The sequence below is a fragment of the Lithobates pipiens genome, unplaced genomic scaffold (assembly GCF_037356315.1).
Source record: "Lithobates pipiens isolate NorthernLeopardFrog02 unplaced genomic scaffold, aLitPip1_a1.2 Scaffold_8, whole genome shotgun sequence".
In the NCBI taxonomy this organism is placed as follows: domain Eukaryota; kingdom Metazoa; phylum Chordata; class Amphibia; order Anura; family Ranidae; genus Lithobates; species Lithobates pipiens.
The window spans coordinates 626,628,197-626,644,077 of NW_027507903.1; the positions used below are offsets into that span (position 1 = coordinate 626,628,197).

At 40.7% G+C, this 15,881-nt stretch overlaps 1 protein-coding gene across 1 annotated transcript; it reads left to right on the forward strand.

The window, feature by feature from the left end:
- The first annotated feature begins 2,283 nt into the window (after positions 1-2,283).
- LOC143963976 (olfactory receptor 10A7-like) lies at positions 2,284-8,280 on the forward strand. Its single transcript, XM_077473701.1, has 2 exons — positions 2,284-2,387; positions 6,579-8,280. The coding sequence occupies exons 1-2, from the start codon at positions 2,358-2,360 to the stop codon at positions 7,515-7,517; spliced, it is 969 nt and encodes a 322-aa protein (XP_077329827.1). The 5' UTR covers positions 2,284-2,357; the 3' UTR covers positions 7,518-8,280.
- Positions 8,281-15,881: the final 7,601 nt, after the last annotated feature.

Below are 15,881 nucleotides of genomic sequence, written 5' to 3' on the forward strand. Positions count from 1 at the left end.
ATTTTTAAACCTTGTTCTGTTTTTTTGGACTTTTTTTCACAGGTGAATGGGTACAGGTACCTCGTACCCCATACTCATTCACATAGGGTGGGGGGCCAGGATCCAGGGGCCCCCTTATTAAAGGGGGCTCCCGGATTCCTATAAGCCCCCCACCCGCAGACCCCGACAACCAACAGCCAGGGTTGTCGGAAAGAGGCCCTTGTCCTCATCAACATGGGGACAAGGTGCTTTGGGGTGGGGGGCCGCAGGGTGCCCCCCTTCTCCCAAAGCACCCACCCCCCCATGTTGAGGGCACGCGGCCTGGTACTGCTCAGGAGGGGGGCTGCTCGCTCATCCCCACCCACTTTCCTGACCGGCCGGGCTGCATGCTCGGATAGGGGTCTGGTATGCCTGGTATGCCTCCGGATGGGGGACCCATGCCGTTTTTTTTAAATTTGACATGAAGTTCTCCCTTAGGATTCATACCAAATACAGTGCCTGGTATTGGCGGGAATCCAATTTGGATCCCCCCACCAGTGTGAACCCGGCCAGCGATGCTTGTCGCTTATCGGGAAAGGAAAATAAACATTTTTCCTTTCCTGATGCGAGCCGACTCGGCATTTGGCTCCCACGACGGCGCTCGCAGGGTGTCAATCTCCCCGATAAAAGCGGCGAGATTGACACAATATCGCGGTCACCTACTGTAATAGTTAGCTGAAGAAGAGATTATCACCTCATGTATCAAAGAAATTACATTTGCACTATTGAAGAAAATGGCCAAAAGTGCGTCTCAACACAGTGACCAGGGTCTTGTTGATAGCCCCGGGCCCAGTTCTAATAATCAGGACCCGAAATGTCCGATTCCGAGTCACCTGATTGTTGTGATAGCCTCTGATTGGCTATCACAGTGATCAGTCACTGTGAAGCCCACCCCTGTGTTTTCTGTCTCTGTGAATGAACGAGAAAGATGCATTGTATCTTTCTCTGTCCTTGCAGAGATAGAAAAAAAAGTGTGTAGAAAAAATAAAATAATAATAAAAAAAATATATTATTATTTAATTATTATTATTTTTTTTATTATCATTGTCAGTTAGTGTCCGTGTCAGTGTATTTTAGGTAGGATACAAAAAAATATATGGGTACACACAACAACTAACATACACACATGTGGTATTGCTGTGATCGTCAGGAGTGGAAGAATTTGTTTTGGGTTGTTCTTTGGTGGTAGGTTATGGTAGTAGCAAGAAATATACAGCTAAATAAAAAAAAATATATATGTTTTACTATTTTGGGACAGTTTTCCTTTGATAATAAAAAAAATCAAGAGATATCCTTTACCGCCAAATGAAAACCAAATTTGTCCTGAAAAAATCAAGGTATAATCCACCTGGATGCACAAAGTAGTTGTGATGATATGTACTGTTTTACTAACACATGTCAAAGTTGAAAAATTCGGCTTAGGCATTAAGATTTGTTTTACCCTTAGGTGCGAAGGAGTTAATAAGTAATAACCTCAAAGGCTGTTGATTTATCTGGTTGCTTTAAGGGACCATAAAAGAATATTATTTGAAAATATTTTAAAAAATAGCAAGTTCAGTAAGGCCGCGTACACACGCGGGGACTGTTCGCCCAACTTTGTCCGTCAAACAGTTTCGGCAAACAGTCCGCTCAAAATTAGCATGGACGGACATGGCCACACACGACGAACGAACAGTTTGCTGAAACCGTGCGCGATGACGTGAACGGCACGTACGACGGGACGAAAAATACGATGTCCTATACACTGCATTATAACTTTCGGCGTGTTAAGCCTTTCTGAGCATGCGCGGAACTTAGTTTGTCGAACAAGCCTACACACGGGCGGACTGTTCGCTCAAACAAAGTTTCAGCGGACAGTTTTTCGGAATTTCCGAAAAACTTTGTTCGTCAAACTGTCCACTGAAACTGTCCGCTGAACGCCCACACACGAGCGGACTGTCCGCTGAAACACTGTTCAGCGGACAAAGTTGGGCGAACAGTCCGCCCGTGTGTACGCGGCCTAACATTCCATTGTAATGGTTGGGAAAAAGGTTGGTTTCCAAGTTTAATACATTTGTGAATATTTTTATGATGCTAAAATATCTAAAATATATGTTATGGATGGACAGTCACTAAATTACTTGTTTAGTTTCCAAATATAATGATTAAACAACAAGAAATACCCTGCTGCATCTGAATATCTTCCTAATTGGGCCTCTGAAGATTAAATGGTAATAATACAATTATCAGAAGATTTCAGGAGGATGCATTTATTCATTATATAAACCGATTGTCCTAGCAGTACAGGACATTATGTTATTGTTTCATGGACATTATTGTTCCATGAAACAGTCTCAGCCATGGACCATAATTGTGTGCTGGACAAGAAGGTAAAAATTATGTTTACTTTTTTTTCTGCAGAGCTATTGATTCTAGGAATGGCATTTATGATGATCATATATTGGCTTCTAGGTAGTTTTTTGAAAGATACTTTCCTTAATTACATAGTTACATAGTTGGTAAGGTTGATTAAAGACACTAGTCCATCTAGTTCAACCTGTGTAGGCGTGTGTGTTTGTGTGTTTATATCAAAATAATTTCCCATATCCCTGTATATTACATTTGCTAAAAATGCCCATTTTAGGGCTCTTTCACATGGGCAGTTCGCCCGACGGACTCTGTTTTGCTCAGCAAGGGATTGATCTGCTGATTCCTGCTGAGCATGAGCAGGCTGACGACAGGTCCGTCTCTGCTTACTGTGCTGAGATGGACTTCTATGGAGAGATGAGATGAAAATGTTTTTATCTGATCCGATCTTCCAAACGGATGGAAAATAGGGTCACCATCCATCTGGATTTCACGGACAGGATCGGATTAGATAATAAATAATAATAATAATAATAGATTTTATTTATAATGCACTTTACATCAAAAAGATCTCAAAGTGCTACAAGTTAAAATTAACAACTATACAGATAAAACAAACATCTAAAACAAAAAAAAAGCTTTGCTAAAAAGAAATGTCTTAAGGCCTTTTTTAAAACATTCAGTAGATTGAGAAGTAGATATCGGCGGATGTCAGTGGAGATGTCACCACTGACATCCGCCACTCCATAGAGGTGAACGGAGTGTCTGATCAGATATGCCTGAAAAACTGACTGGCGGACCTGATTGGAAGGTTTGTGTGAAAGGGGCCTAATGCCGCGTACACACGACCAGACTTCTCAACATCCAAAGTCAGACGGAATGATTCCGGCAGACCATTCGATCGTGTGTGGGCTGCAGCGGACTTTTGATTTGCAAAAGTCTGACAGACTTTAGAAATGGAACATGTTTCAAATTTTTCCGCCAGAACTCCGCCGGACCCAGTTCCTACCGAGAAATCCGCTCGTGTGTATGCTAGTCCGACGGACAAAAACTGACAGCTATTGGCTACTGGCTATGAACTTCCTTATTCTAGTCCGGTCGTACGTCATCATGTTCGAATCCGTCGGACTTTGGTGTGATTGTGTGTGGCCAAGTCCGTTTATTCGGAAAGTCAGTCAGAACTGTCGGACCTAAGTCCGGTCGTGTGTACGCGGCATAAGAGTTTTTTGAAACTATCAATCCTTCCAGCTGACACCACTGATTGTGGGAGGGAGTGCCACATCCTTATCGCTACCCTTAAACTGAATAGTTTCCTTCCTATGCTAGAATCACCACAACTGAGATCCTCCAGACCACTTACAGCATAAGCTTTGTTGCCTTTCTCTGGGCTCTCTCCAGTTCCAGCACATCCTTTCTGAAGGCCTGGTGACCAGACCTGGATGGCAAAATCAAAATGTGGCTGAACCAGAGTCTTATATAGTGGTAGCATTATGGTTTTATCTCTTTATAGATACCATTTTACATGTGCTAATAGTCTGCTTTCTTTGTTTGCTGCAGCTTGGCATTGCATGCTATTGCTGAGCCTATGATTTACTAGGACCCCAGGTCCTTTTCATCCTGGAATCCCCCAATGGTTCTCCTCCTAGCAAGTAACTTGCATCTATGTTTTTGGCCAAGTGCATTACTTTACATTTTTCAACATTAAACCTCATTTGTCAGGCCCATTCCATTATTTTATTGAGGTCCTCCTGTAAAGTTTCTATATCCTACTGCAAAGTTATTGCCCTGCTTAGCTTTGTGTCATCAGCAAACACTGAGATTGGGTTATTTACTATATGCCATCCTCTATATTGTTTATGAATACATTAACCACTTGCAGACCGGACCATTTTGCTGGTCAAAGACCAGACCACTTTTTGCGATTCGGCACTGCTTCGCTTTAACTGACAATTGCGCGGTCGTGTGACGTGGCTCCCAAACAAAATTGACGTCCTTTTTTCCCACAATTTGAGCTTTCCTGCGCGCTCCTGACGGCAGGGCGGCATTGAATATTGGACGTACCTGTACGCCAATATGCCTTCCCGTGACATTCTGTCGACGTACATCGTCGTGTGCTGGTCGGGAAGTGGTTAAACAGAATTATTATTTCTAAAAGCATGTCTAAATTGAAAAGCAAACATGCAATATACTGCAGATCAATAGACTGTATATGTGGTTACTACATCAGTTTTCTTTTGTTCAAGCTTTTCCCCCCTTATTTTCATTTAGTAATTCTGTAAAATTCTGTCCCTGGGTGGCTATGCCTACTCCTCTCATGTATCAGTGGATGGTTCCATGGTTAGCATTTCCTTTGTTTATCTCCACCATGGAGCTTTCAGAGGAATTTTTTTTTTTTTATGTATATAGTTCAGCACACTATTAGTGACAAGGACACTTTATGGCACTTCGGGTAAGATCGTGAGGTATTTTCTAAATAGTCACTTTATTGCTTCAGGCCAGTCCATTCTTTTCTGCTTTTGAATTAAAATGTATTTTTTATACTTGGCAAAAATGTTCTTAGCCTTAGAAGATGTAATGCAGCCAACACATATTAAGGACTATTAAGTTGCAATATTATACATTTTGTTTCTTGGATTTAGTTATACATTAGGAGTAAACATTGGAACTATCTCAGTATCTCAAGTGAATTTAAATATGTCCACTTCTGGTAATTAAAAAAAGGTTACATTTCCAGAGTTTAAATATAGTCCCTGAGATGTGGCTGTGTATGTGAAGTGAGCAAAAGGATAATGAACACATTTCATCTTTAGTAAATCAATCTAGTTTTTAAATTATGTGTGTAACACATATGCAATAGTAAATTCTACAAGGGTTACTAAATAAAGGGGTCGTATTTAACCTCCCTGGAGGTATGATTATTTCATATTTTTGATGCTTAAAGCAGTACAATTATTTTGCATGGGAATTTGGTGTTTTATATTGTAGTCCTGTAATTCTTAGGAATAACTCACTTAAATCTGTCCAAACCAGAGTCTAGCAGACATCCCGGGTATGATCAAATTTGAAAAACAAAATCATAAATTAAAATATAATAAATAACTATAAATAATTATACCAAATAATAATATAACAATAATACAAATTATTCAATAATGTAATCAAATCAAAAACACTGAAATTTGCTCAGTTGCAGAATTGTCGCTGTCATTACTTTTCAGTATTTGATGACGGATCTCCCCACAAATCGCTATCGCTCAATTCTGCGAGTGATTCTAATTTATTATCGCTGTTTTCTAGCTGATCTAAAACCACTTTTGATGTAAAGGACGGTTTTGGTTGCTATGGACAATCTCCAGTTTTCAGGCAGAAAGAACAGTTTTTATAATATAAAACTACATGCAGGACACTGGACAGACCACTCGGGACAAAAGGGATGTGGACTGTATGTAATGTGTGTGTTTCACTTTTTGAATTTGGTGCCATTCTCTGTCCCCGTGCTTCAAAACGCTCGCAGGGAATGGAGCTCGGCTCTGTGATACATCGAGCGGAGGATGAGCTGCTCACACAGTGGGGGGACATCGCTGGATCCAGGGAATAAGGTAAGCAAACTCTTCCTGGATCCTATGATGCGATCCTGAGTCTGGCTCGGGGTTACCGCTTTTGGTTCTGAAATTCCACTTCAAGCCAGACTTGGGAATACTGCCAGGGAGGTTAAGTCCACACAATGTATGCACACAAAACAAAAAAAAGGAAATCAATAATAATTATAATGCAGATGTGTGTATCCCCCATGAGCAGCATAAAAACTGCCATACGTTTCCCAGAGAATACAAAACTCTAGCTCACCCAAAGGACTCATTTACACACATGGTAGCCCTCTGTGAAATGACCCACGATGAATGACTTTTCAGAGGATGTTTGACAGGTGGTGAGGCATTTTAACTTGAGAGGGTTGTGTTCAGTGGGCAGTATGCCTTGTCAAATGTGACGGGCAGATAATTTGCTTGGGGGGGGGGGGGGCACAGCTTAACTTCCTGTTTTTATCAACCCCCAACCACAAATGTAAGCTAAGTCTAAAGAGTTTTATCTAAACATTCACTTGCTAATAATTCAATAGTAATTAAGGAACTGTAATTATTGTCTATCCTAACTGTTTAATGCTCAAATAACTACCAATAAACATTTTATTTATTTCAGAATTTTTTGTGTTTAAGGCAAAATGTAAAAACAACCAGACCATCATTACTGAAGTAATCCTCTTGGGATTCCAAAGTTTCAAAGCAATCAACATTGTGCTTTTCATCCTTCTCCTTGTTGTTTATGTTTTGACACTTTTTGGAAACCTCTTGATCATCACACTGGTCTACTACAATAAAACCCTACATACTCCGATGTACTTCTTTCTCACCCAGCTCTCCTTATCTGATATTCTGCTAACCACAGACATTGCCCCAAACTTGCTTCAGATGTTAATTCATGAGAATGGAAAAATATCTTTTACAGGCTGTATTTTCCAGCAATATATTTTTGATGTGATGGAATCTTCTGAGTGCCTTCTTCTGACAGTAATGTCTTATGACCGATATATGGCCATCTGTAACCCTTTGCATTACACTACTATGATGAATGAGTTGCTTTGCATAATTTTGATCATAATTTCCTGGTTGTTTAGCATTTTTTCCATGTTGATTGTTGCAATTCTAATAGCTTATCTTGATTTTTGTGGACCAAATATAATTGACCATTTCTTCTGTGATGTGTCACCAGTGTTAAAGCTTTCCTGTTCAGATACATTCTGGGTTCAGTTAGACACGATGTTGAATAGTGTTCCTTTACTATTCTTACCATTCATAATTATTATAATATCATACACTTATATTATATTTACCATCTTGAAAATCCCATCAAATACTGGAAAACAGAAGGCTTTCTCCACCTGCAGCTCTCATTTGATGGTGGTTTGTATATTTTTTGTAACACTAATTATTATTTATGACCTTCCAACAAGTGGACAGTCATTGACTATACGCAAACTAGTATCACTGATCTATACAGTGGGGACACCACTGCTGAATCCAATCATATACAGCTTGAGGAACAAAGACATAAAGTTTGCTTTTGCTAAGTTAAGAAACGATTTTGTAAGTTTTTAGCGAAAGTTTGTATTCAAGGTAATATCATTTATTTTAATTTTATTATTATCTAAATATCATAATGCAAACTTTTAAAGTGTTTTGTCCCGCCCACGAGACGTTGTCAAAGGATCTTTTAAAACGTTTCATTTTTTTATTTAACCCTGGATCTCTGGTGAGTGAGGGGGCACACAGAGGAGAGCATGGATTGCACTGATGTTTACTCTGGCGCTTGACACTTTAAATCGCACATTTGATTAACCAAAAGTCGCAAAGTTTTTGAAGCACATGAACTTAATTTTATTTTTATTTATTTGAATCTATGGACTTTATTATTTATATTGTCACCAATCTTTTATGAATTCATTATGACTGATTCTGTATATATGATGCAGTAGTATAGCGAAAGGTAGCGCTCTTTTTCTTGATTACATATTGAAAAGCACATGCACTTTTGAGAGCATATAAGCAAATTAGTATCACTGATCTACACAGTGGGGCACCCCTGATGAGTACAATCATATACAGCTTGAGGAACAGAGACTTAAAGATTGCTTTTGCTAAGTTAAGAAACAGTTTTGTAAGTTTTTAGCAGACATTTGATAAATATCATAATGCAAACTTTTAAAACTTGGTCACTTCTTCTTCAGGCAATACCAGATGACTAGCATACTACAACTTTACGCTGATGGCTACATTTACAGGAGAGATGACTATGGATTCATACTTCATATCTAAATTGCTTATATCAATTTTGATCCCTTTTGTTAAAAAAAGCTGACAGACTTAACCTCCCTGGCGGTACCATTATTTCGGATTTTAGGTGCTAAAAGCGGTACCATTATTTTGCATGAAAATTTGGCGTTTTATATTGTAGTCCTGCAATTCTTAGGAATAACTCTCTTAAATCTGTCCAAACCAGAGTCTAGCAGACATCCCAGGTATGATAAAGTTTGAAAAATTAAATCATAAATTATAATATAATAAATAATTATAAATAATTGTACCAAATAATAATATAACAATAATAAAAATTATTCAATAATGTAATCTAATCAAAAACACTGAAATTTGCCGAGTTGCAGAATTGTCACTGTCATTACTTTTCAGTATTTGATGACGGATCTCCCCACAAATCGCTATCGCTCAATTCTGCGAGTCATTCTAATTTATTATCGCTGTTTTCTAGCTGGTCTAAAATCATTTTTGATGTACAGTGACAGTTTTGGTTGCTATGGACAATCTCCAGTTTCCAGGCATAAAGAACAGTTTTTACAATATAAAACTGCATGCAGGACACTGGGCAGACCACTAGGGACAAAGGGGATGTGAAATATTTACATACAGCAATGTAATCTGTAAGATTACATTATACTGTATGTATACTGTTTATTTCACTTTTTGAATTTGGCGCCGATCTCCGTGCCCGTGCGTCGCAACGCTCGCAGGGCACGGAGATCGCCGATGTGATAGATCGAGCGAGGCACGGCTCGCTCGTACAGCGGGGAGACATCGCTGGATTCGAAGGAGAAGGTAAGGAAACCTCCTCCTGGATCCAGCGACGCTGTCCCGAGTCTGACTCGGGGATACCGCTTTTGGTATAAAAAATCCACCCCGAGTCAGACTCGGGAATACCGTCAGGGGGGTTAAGGCCTGATTTACTAGGCCTTTTTTGCATATGCCAGCACATTGATAGTATATAGACAAAAAGTCATATCCTCAGAGTATTTATCATGTGCCTGTGATATGAATTTTGATGATGAGTTGTGACCCTTAGCCCTTGTACACACGGTCAGACATTCTGACAACCAAATCCGTTGGATTTTGTCCGACGGATTTTGTCTGAAACTGTTGCATACACACGGTCGGACAAAGTTGTCGGAAAATCCGATTGTACATAACGTGATGACGTTATTTCATTAAGACGGGACTACGTTCAGGCTAGTAGCCAATAGCTTAGGTCTAGAAATTTGATCTGAGCATGCGTGGCACTTTGTCCGTCGGAGTAGGCTACACATGATCGGAGTATGTCTGATCGGAGCATTTTGTCGGAAAATTTTACCGGCAAGTTGAAAAAGTTGGTCCGTCGGATATTCCGATGGAAACAGTCCAATGGAGACTACACACAGTCGGAATATCCGACAAAACGGTCCGATAGGACACATTCCGTCGGAATCTCCAACCGTTTGTACAAGGGCTTAGAAGGCTTTTAAGCAAGCAAATGCATGGGAGAGCTCTCACAGCTTTGGGTTGTAAGGTAGATGAGTCTGGCAGCAGCAATAATGATAGACTGAAGAGAGGATAACCTATGGAGAGGTAAGGAGTTGCAATAGTCAAAGTGAGAGATAACAAGGGATTGAATGAGTAGCTTGGTGGTTTCATTTGTTAAAAATGAAACCAGTGAATTGCATTAAAGTCAATAAGAGGTCAATTTTGATGGTGAGTTGTGGCCCTTAGAGGGCTTCTAAGCAAGCAAAGGCATTGGAGAACTGTACAGCTGTGGAGGAGATTTTTGCCAACCGATAAGAAAAAACATTTATTTTGTGTTTTACTAATAATTATATGACAATATCAAGTGATTAAATGCTATTGTTATACAATAATATTTTTTTGTTCCCTGGTTGCTTTAAGTGTTTTGTACAGTACAATGGGGAGAGACATCTAATCTCTGTTTTCTACAGTGAGGCGTTTGAGAGTCTGGGTCATGATCAAACTGATTAGATGCTTCAAAATCACAGAAATAAATCTCTCATAAATAATGATCTGGTGTTTGTGCAAATTCTTAAATACATTATATAATACGTAAAAGCCACACCTTTGGACCAAGAAGTCAGATTTGTGGCATTTTCTTTGTCCTTGGCACTTGCTTTGTCTTTCTTTGGGTGCAATATTAATACTTGATATTAAAAATGAACCAACACTACCTAAGTCTTTGGGCTTCCAGTTTAGTCGATTTTCTTTTTGCCCCCTCCCTGGTAACCCCTCACCTAACTCCCACCTTAACATATATATATCGCTAAAATTGCAGTTCTAGGTTCTGATTAACATACCTACTCACTATCTTACCCACCCAATGTCTCCCCTACCAAATTTCCATGTCTTCTTTATCACTTTTCATTCATTGTTTCTAAGGAATGCTTCATATGAATACAACCCCCCCCCCCCTCAGTGGAGCTACCCCCCTGCCTATCAGCCACTCCCCCCTTCGCTGCCCGATAGGGATGAAGCGGGGAGATGTCTGAGGGGTCGTGGGGACACCCTCTTGTTTATTTCCCATGGTTGCGAGGCACACCATCTTTGTGCTCTTAATGTTTTGGCATAAATTTTTGTATGTTACCAGAGTATGATCCTCTTTGGTCATCTTCATAAAATATAACTTGTAACCTGTTTTTCTTTTTCTGTATGTTGAAATAAAAACTCAAATAAAAATGTATTAAAAAAACAATGAACCAAACAATACACTTAACAAACTTCCAACTAAACCCATCCATGAAAACAGGTTATAGCTAGTATGACCTAGCTTTTCTGATAACCATTATAATATACTCAACCAACTTTCAACTAAACCCATCTATGAAGACAGGTAACATCTACTATCACCTAGCTTTGGTAATAACCATTGTAGCTCTTTTATTATCTTTAATTGACCCACTACAATATTAGACTATTAGAAATTTAAGTACAGAACTCAGTACCAAGAAAAGCACACACCTCTTTGAACAGGCATTGAATACTGTAACTGTCTGTTATTCTTGTATGCAATACTGTCAGAAACCATGAATCAGACTGAGACAGAAGTACAGTTAAATCACACTTGTTTAATAATAATAAAACAGGTAAACAGAGTAAATGTAGTCAAAACATAGCTAGGAACCGGAAAGGATAGTCAGTCAAGCCAAAACGTCAGGGAGTCAGAGATAAGCGTATTAGAACAGCAAGCAGGAACTGGAGCCAGAAGGAATGTCAGTCAAGCAAATCTTTAACAGGAACACAGGAGAACGTCTCTAGAGATGTGACCAAGGCGAAGGCAGAGATCATCTGGACTGGATGGCTTAAGCAGGCAGGACTGACGAGCAGGATATCATCAACAGGTGAGTCACTGTGGAGAGATAGGAGATGGCAATTAGTCAACAACTGAGTGGCCAGCTTTGACAAGGAAGAGCTGAGCCCAGCCCTGACAAATACTACCTTATGGGAAGATTTACTAACACTGGTGCACAATCTGGTGGAGCTTGGCACAGTAACCAATCAGCTTCTACGTTTTTATTTCAAAGTAATATTTTTTGTTGAATAAAAATTGGTGTATAAACAGAAATGATAATGATACATTTATGTCAGTCCAACATACCACATGTATGTTAACAAAAGAAAATGCAAAAGGACAGTTGGTGCCAAACAAGTAAGTTAGCAAGAGGGTTTAAATTCAGATTCAGATTGCAAAAGACAATGATATGACATTGCCTAGAGGGATGTCTAGAGGGGTAAGGGAAGGGAGGAAGGAAAGGAAAGGGGAGGGTGGGGATGTGAGGGAGGACTAAGGAAGAGGGATTGGAGGAAGGTATAGTAAACAAATGTACATTCCAAAAAATCACTTGAAAAGATTAGCAAATTATATATGACCAGAGAAGGCTATAGAGTCCACGTGAATTAACAATCACATATATCCAATCCTAAGCCCACAGTTGACCCAGAGGAAGGTGAAAAACCCCAGAAAAGCATGATCCTATTTGCTATAGCAGGGGAAAAAAATCCTTCCTGATCCCCCGATGTTAGTACACAATTATATTACGTACATTTAGGAAAGTATCCAGGCCTTTCTTAAAGCAATCTACTGAGCTGGCCAGAAACACCTCTGGAGGGAGTCTATTCCATATTTTCACAGCTCTTACTGTGAAGAAACTTTTCTGTATTTGAAGATGAAATCTATGTTCTTCTAGACACAAAGGGTGCCCCTGTGTCCTCTGTGTTGACCGTAAAGTGAATAACTTAACATCAAATTCACTATATGGACCTCTTATATACTTGTACATGGTGATCAAATCCCCCCTTAATCTCCTCTTCTCAAGAGTGAATAAGTTCAGTTCCTCTAATCTTTCCTCATAGCTGAGTTCTCCCAAGTCTCTTATCAGTTACGTTGGCCCTTCTCTGCACTTTCTTCAGTTCCCCCATATCTTTTTTGTTAACTGGTGCCCACAACTGAATTGCATATTCCAGATGAGGTCTTACTAATGATTTGTACAGGGGCAAAATGTATCTGTATACATATCTGCAATATCTCTCTCTCTGGAGTCCATACCTCTCTTAATACAAGAAAGGACTTTGCTCCCTTTAGAAACCACAGCTTGGCATTGCATGCTATTATTGAGCTTATGATCTATCAAAACCCCCCAGATCCTTCTCCACCATTGATCCCCCCAGTCGTACCTCCCCTAATATGTATGATGCATGCAAATCCTTAGCCCCCAAGTGCATAACTTTACATTTATCAATATTAAACCTCATCTGCCACATAGTCGCCCAATTAGACAGAGCATTGAGGTTGGCTTGTACATTGGAGACATCCTGTAAGGACAGTATTCCACTGCATAGCTTGGCATCATCTGCAAAGACTGAAATTGTATTTTTAATTCCAGACTAGGGATGAGCTTCGAGTTGGAGTTGAACTCATGTTCGACTCGAACATTGCCTGTTCGCCTGTTCACTGAACAGCGAACAATTTGGGGTGTTCGCGGCAAATTCGAAAAGCCATGGAACACCCTGTACAAGTCTATGGGAGAAATATAAAGCGATAATTTTAAAGGCTTATATGCAAATTATTGTCCTAAAAAGTTTTTGGGGACCTGGGTCCTGCCCCAGGGGACATGTATCAATGCAAAAAAAGTTTTAAAAACTGAATTTTTTTGGGGAGCAGTGATTTTAATAATGCTTAAAGTGAAACAATAAAAGTGTAATATTCCTTTACATTTCATACCTGGGGGGGGGGGGGGGTGTAAAGTATGCCTGTGAAGGGGCGCATATTTCCCTTGCTTAGAACTGTCCCTGCACAAAGTGTAATTTTTGCAGGAAAAAAAATCATTTAAAATCACTCGAGGCTATAATGAATTGTCGGTTCCCCGTAATACAGATAACAGTCTTTGAAAGGCATTGATAAAAAAAAGAGTGGCCCCGCCCCCTCTGATGTAACAGAAACCTGCGTTATATCAGAGGGGGGCAGGGTCACTGGGGAAGCCCGGCTTTCCCCTTGCATCAGAGGGGGGCATGGTAAGGTGACAGGTGGCCCCACCCTCCTCAGATAAGTGTCAGGCGCCGGGATTGCCACAGTGTCTCCAGTGGAGACAGAGGATGGATGTGCTGTGCTGGAGGGAAAGATCACCCATTGCTGGACCCCGGAGAGATGATCATCCATCGCTGGATAGCAAGAGTGGATTACCACCGCTGGAATGTTTTTTATATATTTTTTATTTTTAATAAAGGACTTTTGCAACGATGTGTGTGTCTTTTTTAACTATTTTTTACACTTTCTTTGTGAAATTGTAGGAATACTTTTGTACCCCCTTACCATTTTAAACGGGGGGCGGGATCTGGGGGTCCCCTTGTTAAAGGGGACTTCCAGATTCAGATAAGCCCCCCACCCCAGACCCCCACAACCACCGGCCAGGGTTGTGGGGATGAGGCCCTTGTGCTCATCAACATGGGGACAAGGTGCTTTGGGGGGGACCCCAAAGCATCCTCCCAATGTTGAGGGCATGTGGCCTGGTACGGTTCAGGAGGGGGGTGTTCTCTCATCCCCCCTATTTTAATGTGGCCTGCCAGGTTGTGTGCTCGGATAAAGGGTCTGGTATGGATTTTTAGGGGGAACTCCACGCCATTTTTTTTTTTATTTGGCGTGGAGTTCCCCATAAAATCCATACCAGACCTGAAGGGTCTGGTATGGATATTTGGGGGAAACACCACGTCATTTTTAAAAAAAATTTGATATGGGGTTCCCCTTAATATCCATACCAGACCTGAAGGGCCTGGTAATTGAATTTGGGGGAACCCCACACTTTTTTTTTTATCAATGACTTTCAATGACTGTTCTCTGTATTACAGGGAGCCGACAATTCATTATAGCCACGAGAGATTTTAAATGACTTTTTTTCCTGCAGACACTTTGTGCAGGGATAGTTCTAAGCACGGGAAACATGCGCCCCTTTACAGGCATACTATACACACCCCCAGGTACGAAATTTAAAGGAATATTACACTTTTTTTGTTTCACTTTAAGCATTATTAAAATCACTGCTCACGAAAAAACTGCCCTTTTTAAAACTGATAACCTTCTTAGATTCAGAGTAAGAATCATTAACCATTACTCTCTGAATTATGTCTTATCCCATTTTTTATCCATTTACAAACTGATATTTCCAAGCCTGTAGACTTTACCTTACACATGAGTCATGTGTGGGGAACTGTATCAAACACTTTTGGAAAATCCAAGTATACCACGTCCACCGGGACCCCTCTGTCAAAAGTTTCTCTTACCTCTTCATAAAAATAAATCAGATTTGTCTGACAACTTCTGTCTTTCATGAATCCATGCTGTCTGTTGCTTAACCACTTCCCGCTCGGCCTATAGCAGAATGACGGCTGGGCGGTGGTTCTGTTATCCTGATGACATCCAGCATTGCGGCGATCGGGGTGTGGTGTGTCGGTCTGACACACCGCTAAACCGATCTTGGCAAAGAGCCTCAGATGGAGGCTCTTTACCACATGATCAGCCATTTCCACTCACAGCTGATCACGCTGTAAACAGGAAGAGCCATTGATCAGCTTTTAATCACTTATGTCTGTCTTGACAGACGTGAGTGGAGGAGAGCTGATCGACGGCTCTCCTGACAGGGGGTCTGCGCTGATTGTTTATCAGCACAACCCCACCATGGATGCCCCCACTGGACCACCAGAGAAGCTGCCAGAACCATCAAAGAAGGGGTCAACATGTGGATGGCCAGGTATGTACCCCATGTCCATCCACAAAAATTAAAAATATGCACAGTAGATGCCATTCAGTGCCCACATGCTGCACCATGTAAATCAGATGCTGGCGATGCTTGGTGGAACCGGTTCATACCTTGGGGCTGCGGACTAAAAAATTGTCTGAACGCACCGGTCAGGCGGCCACATTCTCCACCGCTCCTTCTGTGACTGACTGAAGCCTCGGCAATACGTTGTCCAGGACCAGGAATTTGTAACCTCCCAGTCTCTGGGAACGCGTTGCACAGACCTTTCTGCAAGGCCTCTCGAAGAGGTCTCATCCTCTGCTCCCTCTGCAACGGCAAGATAAGGTGTGCAACCTTACCCTTGTACAGTGGATTAAGAAGAGTTGCCAGCCAGTAATGATCCCTT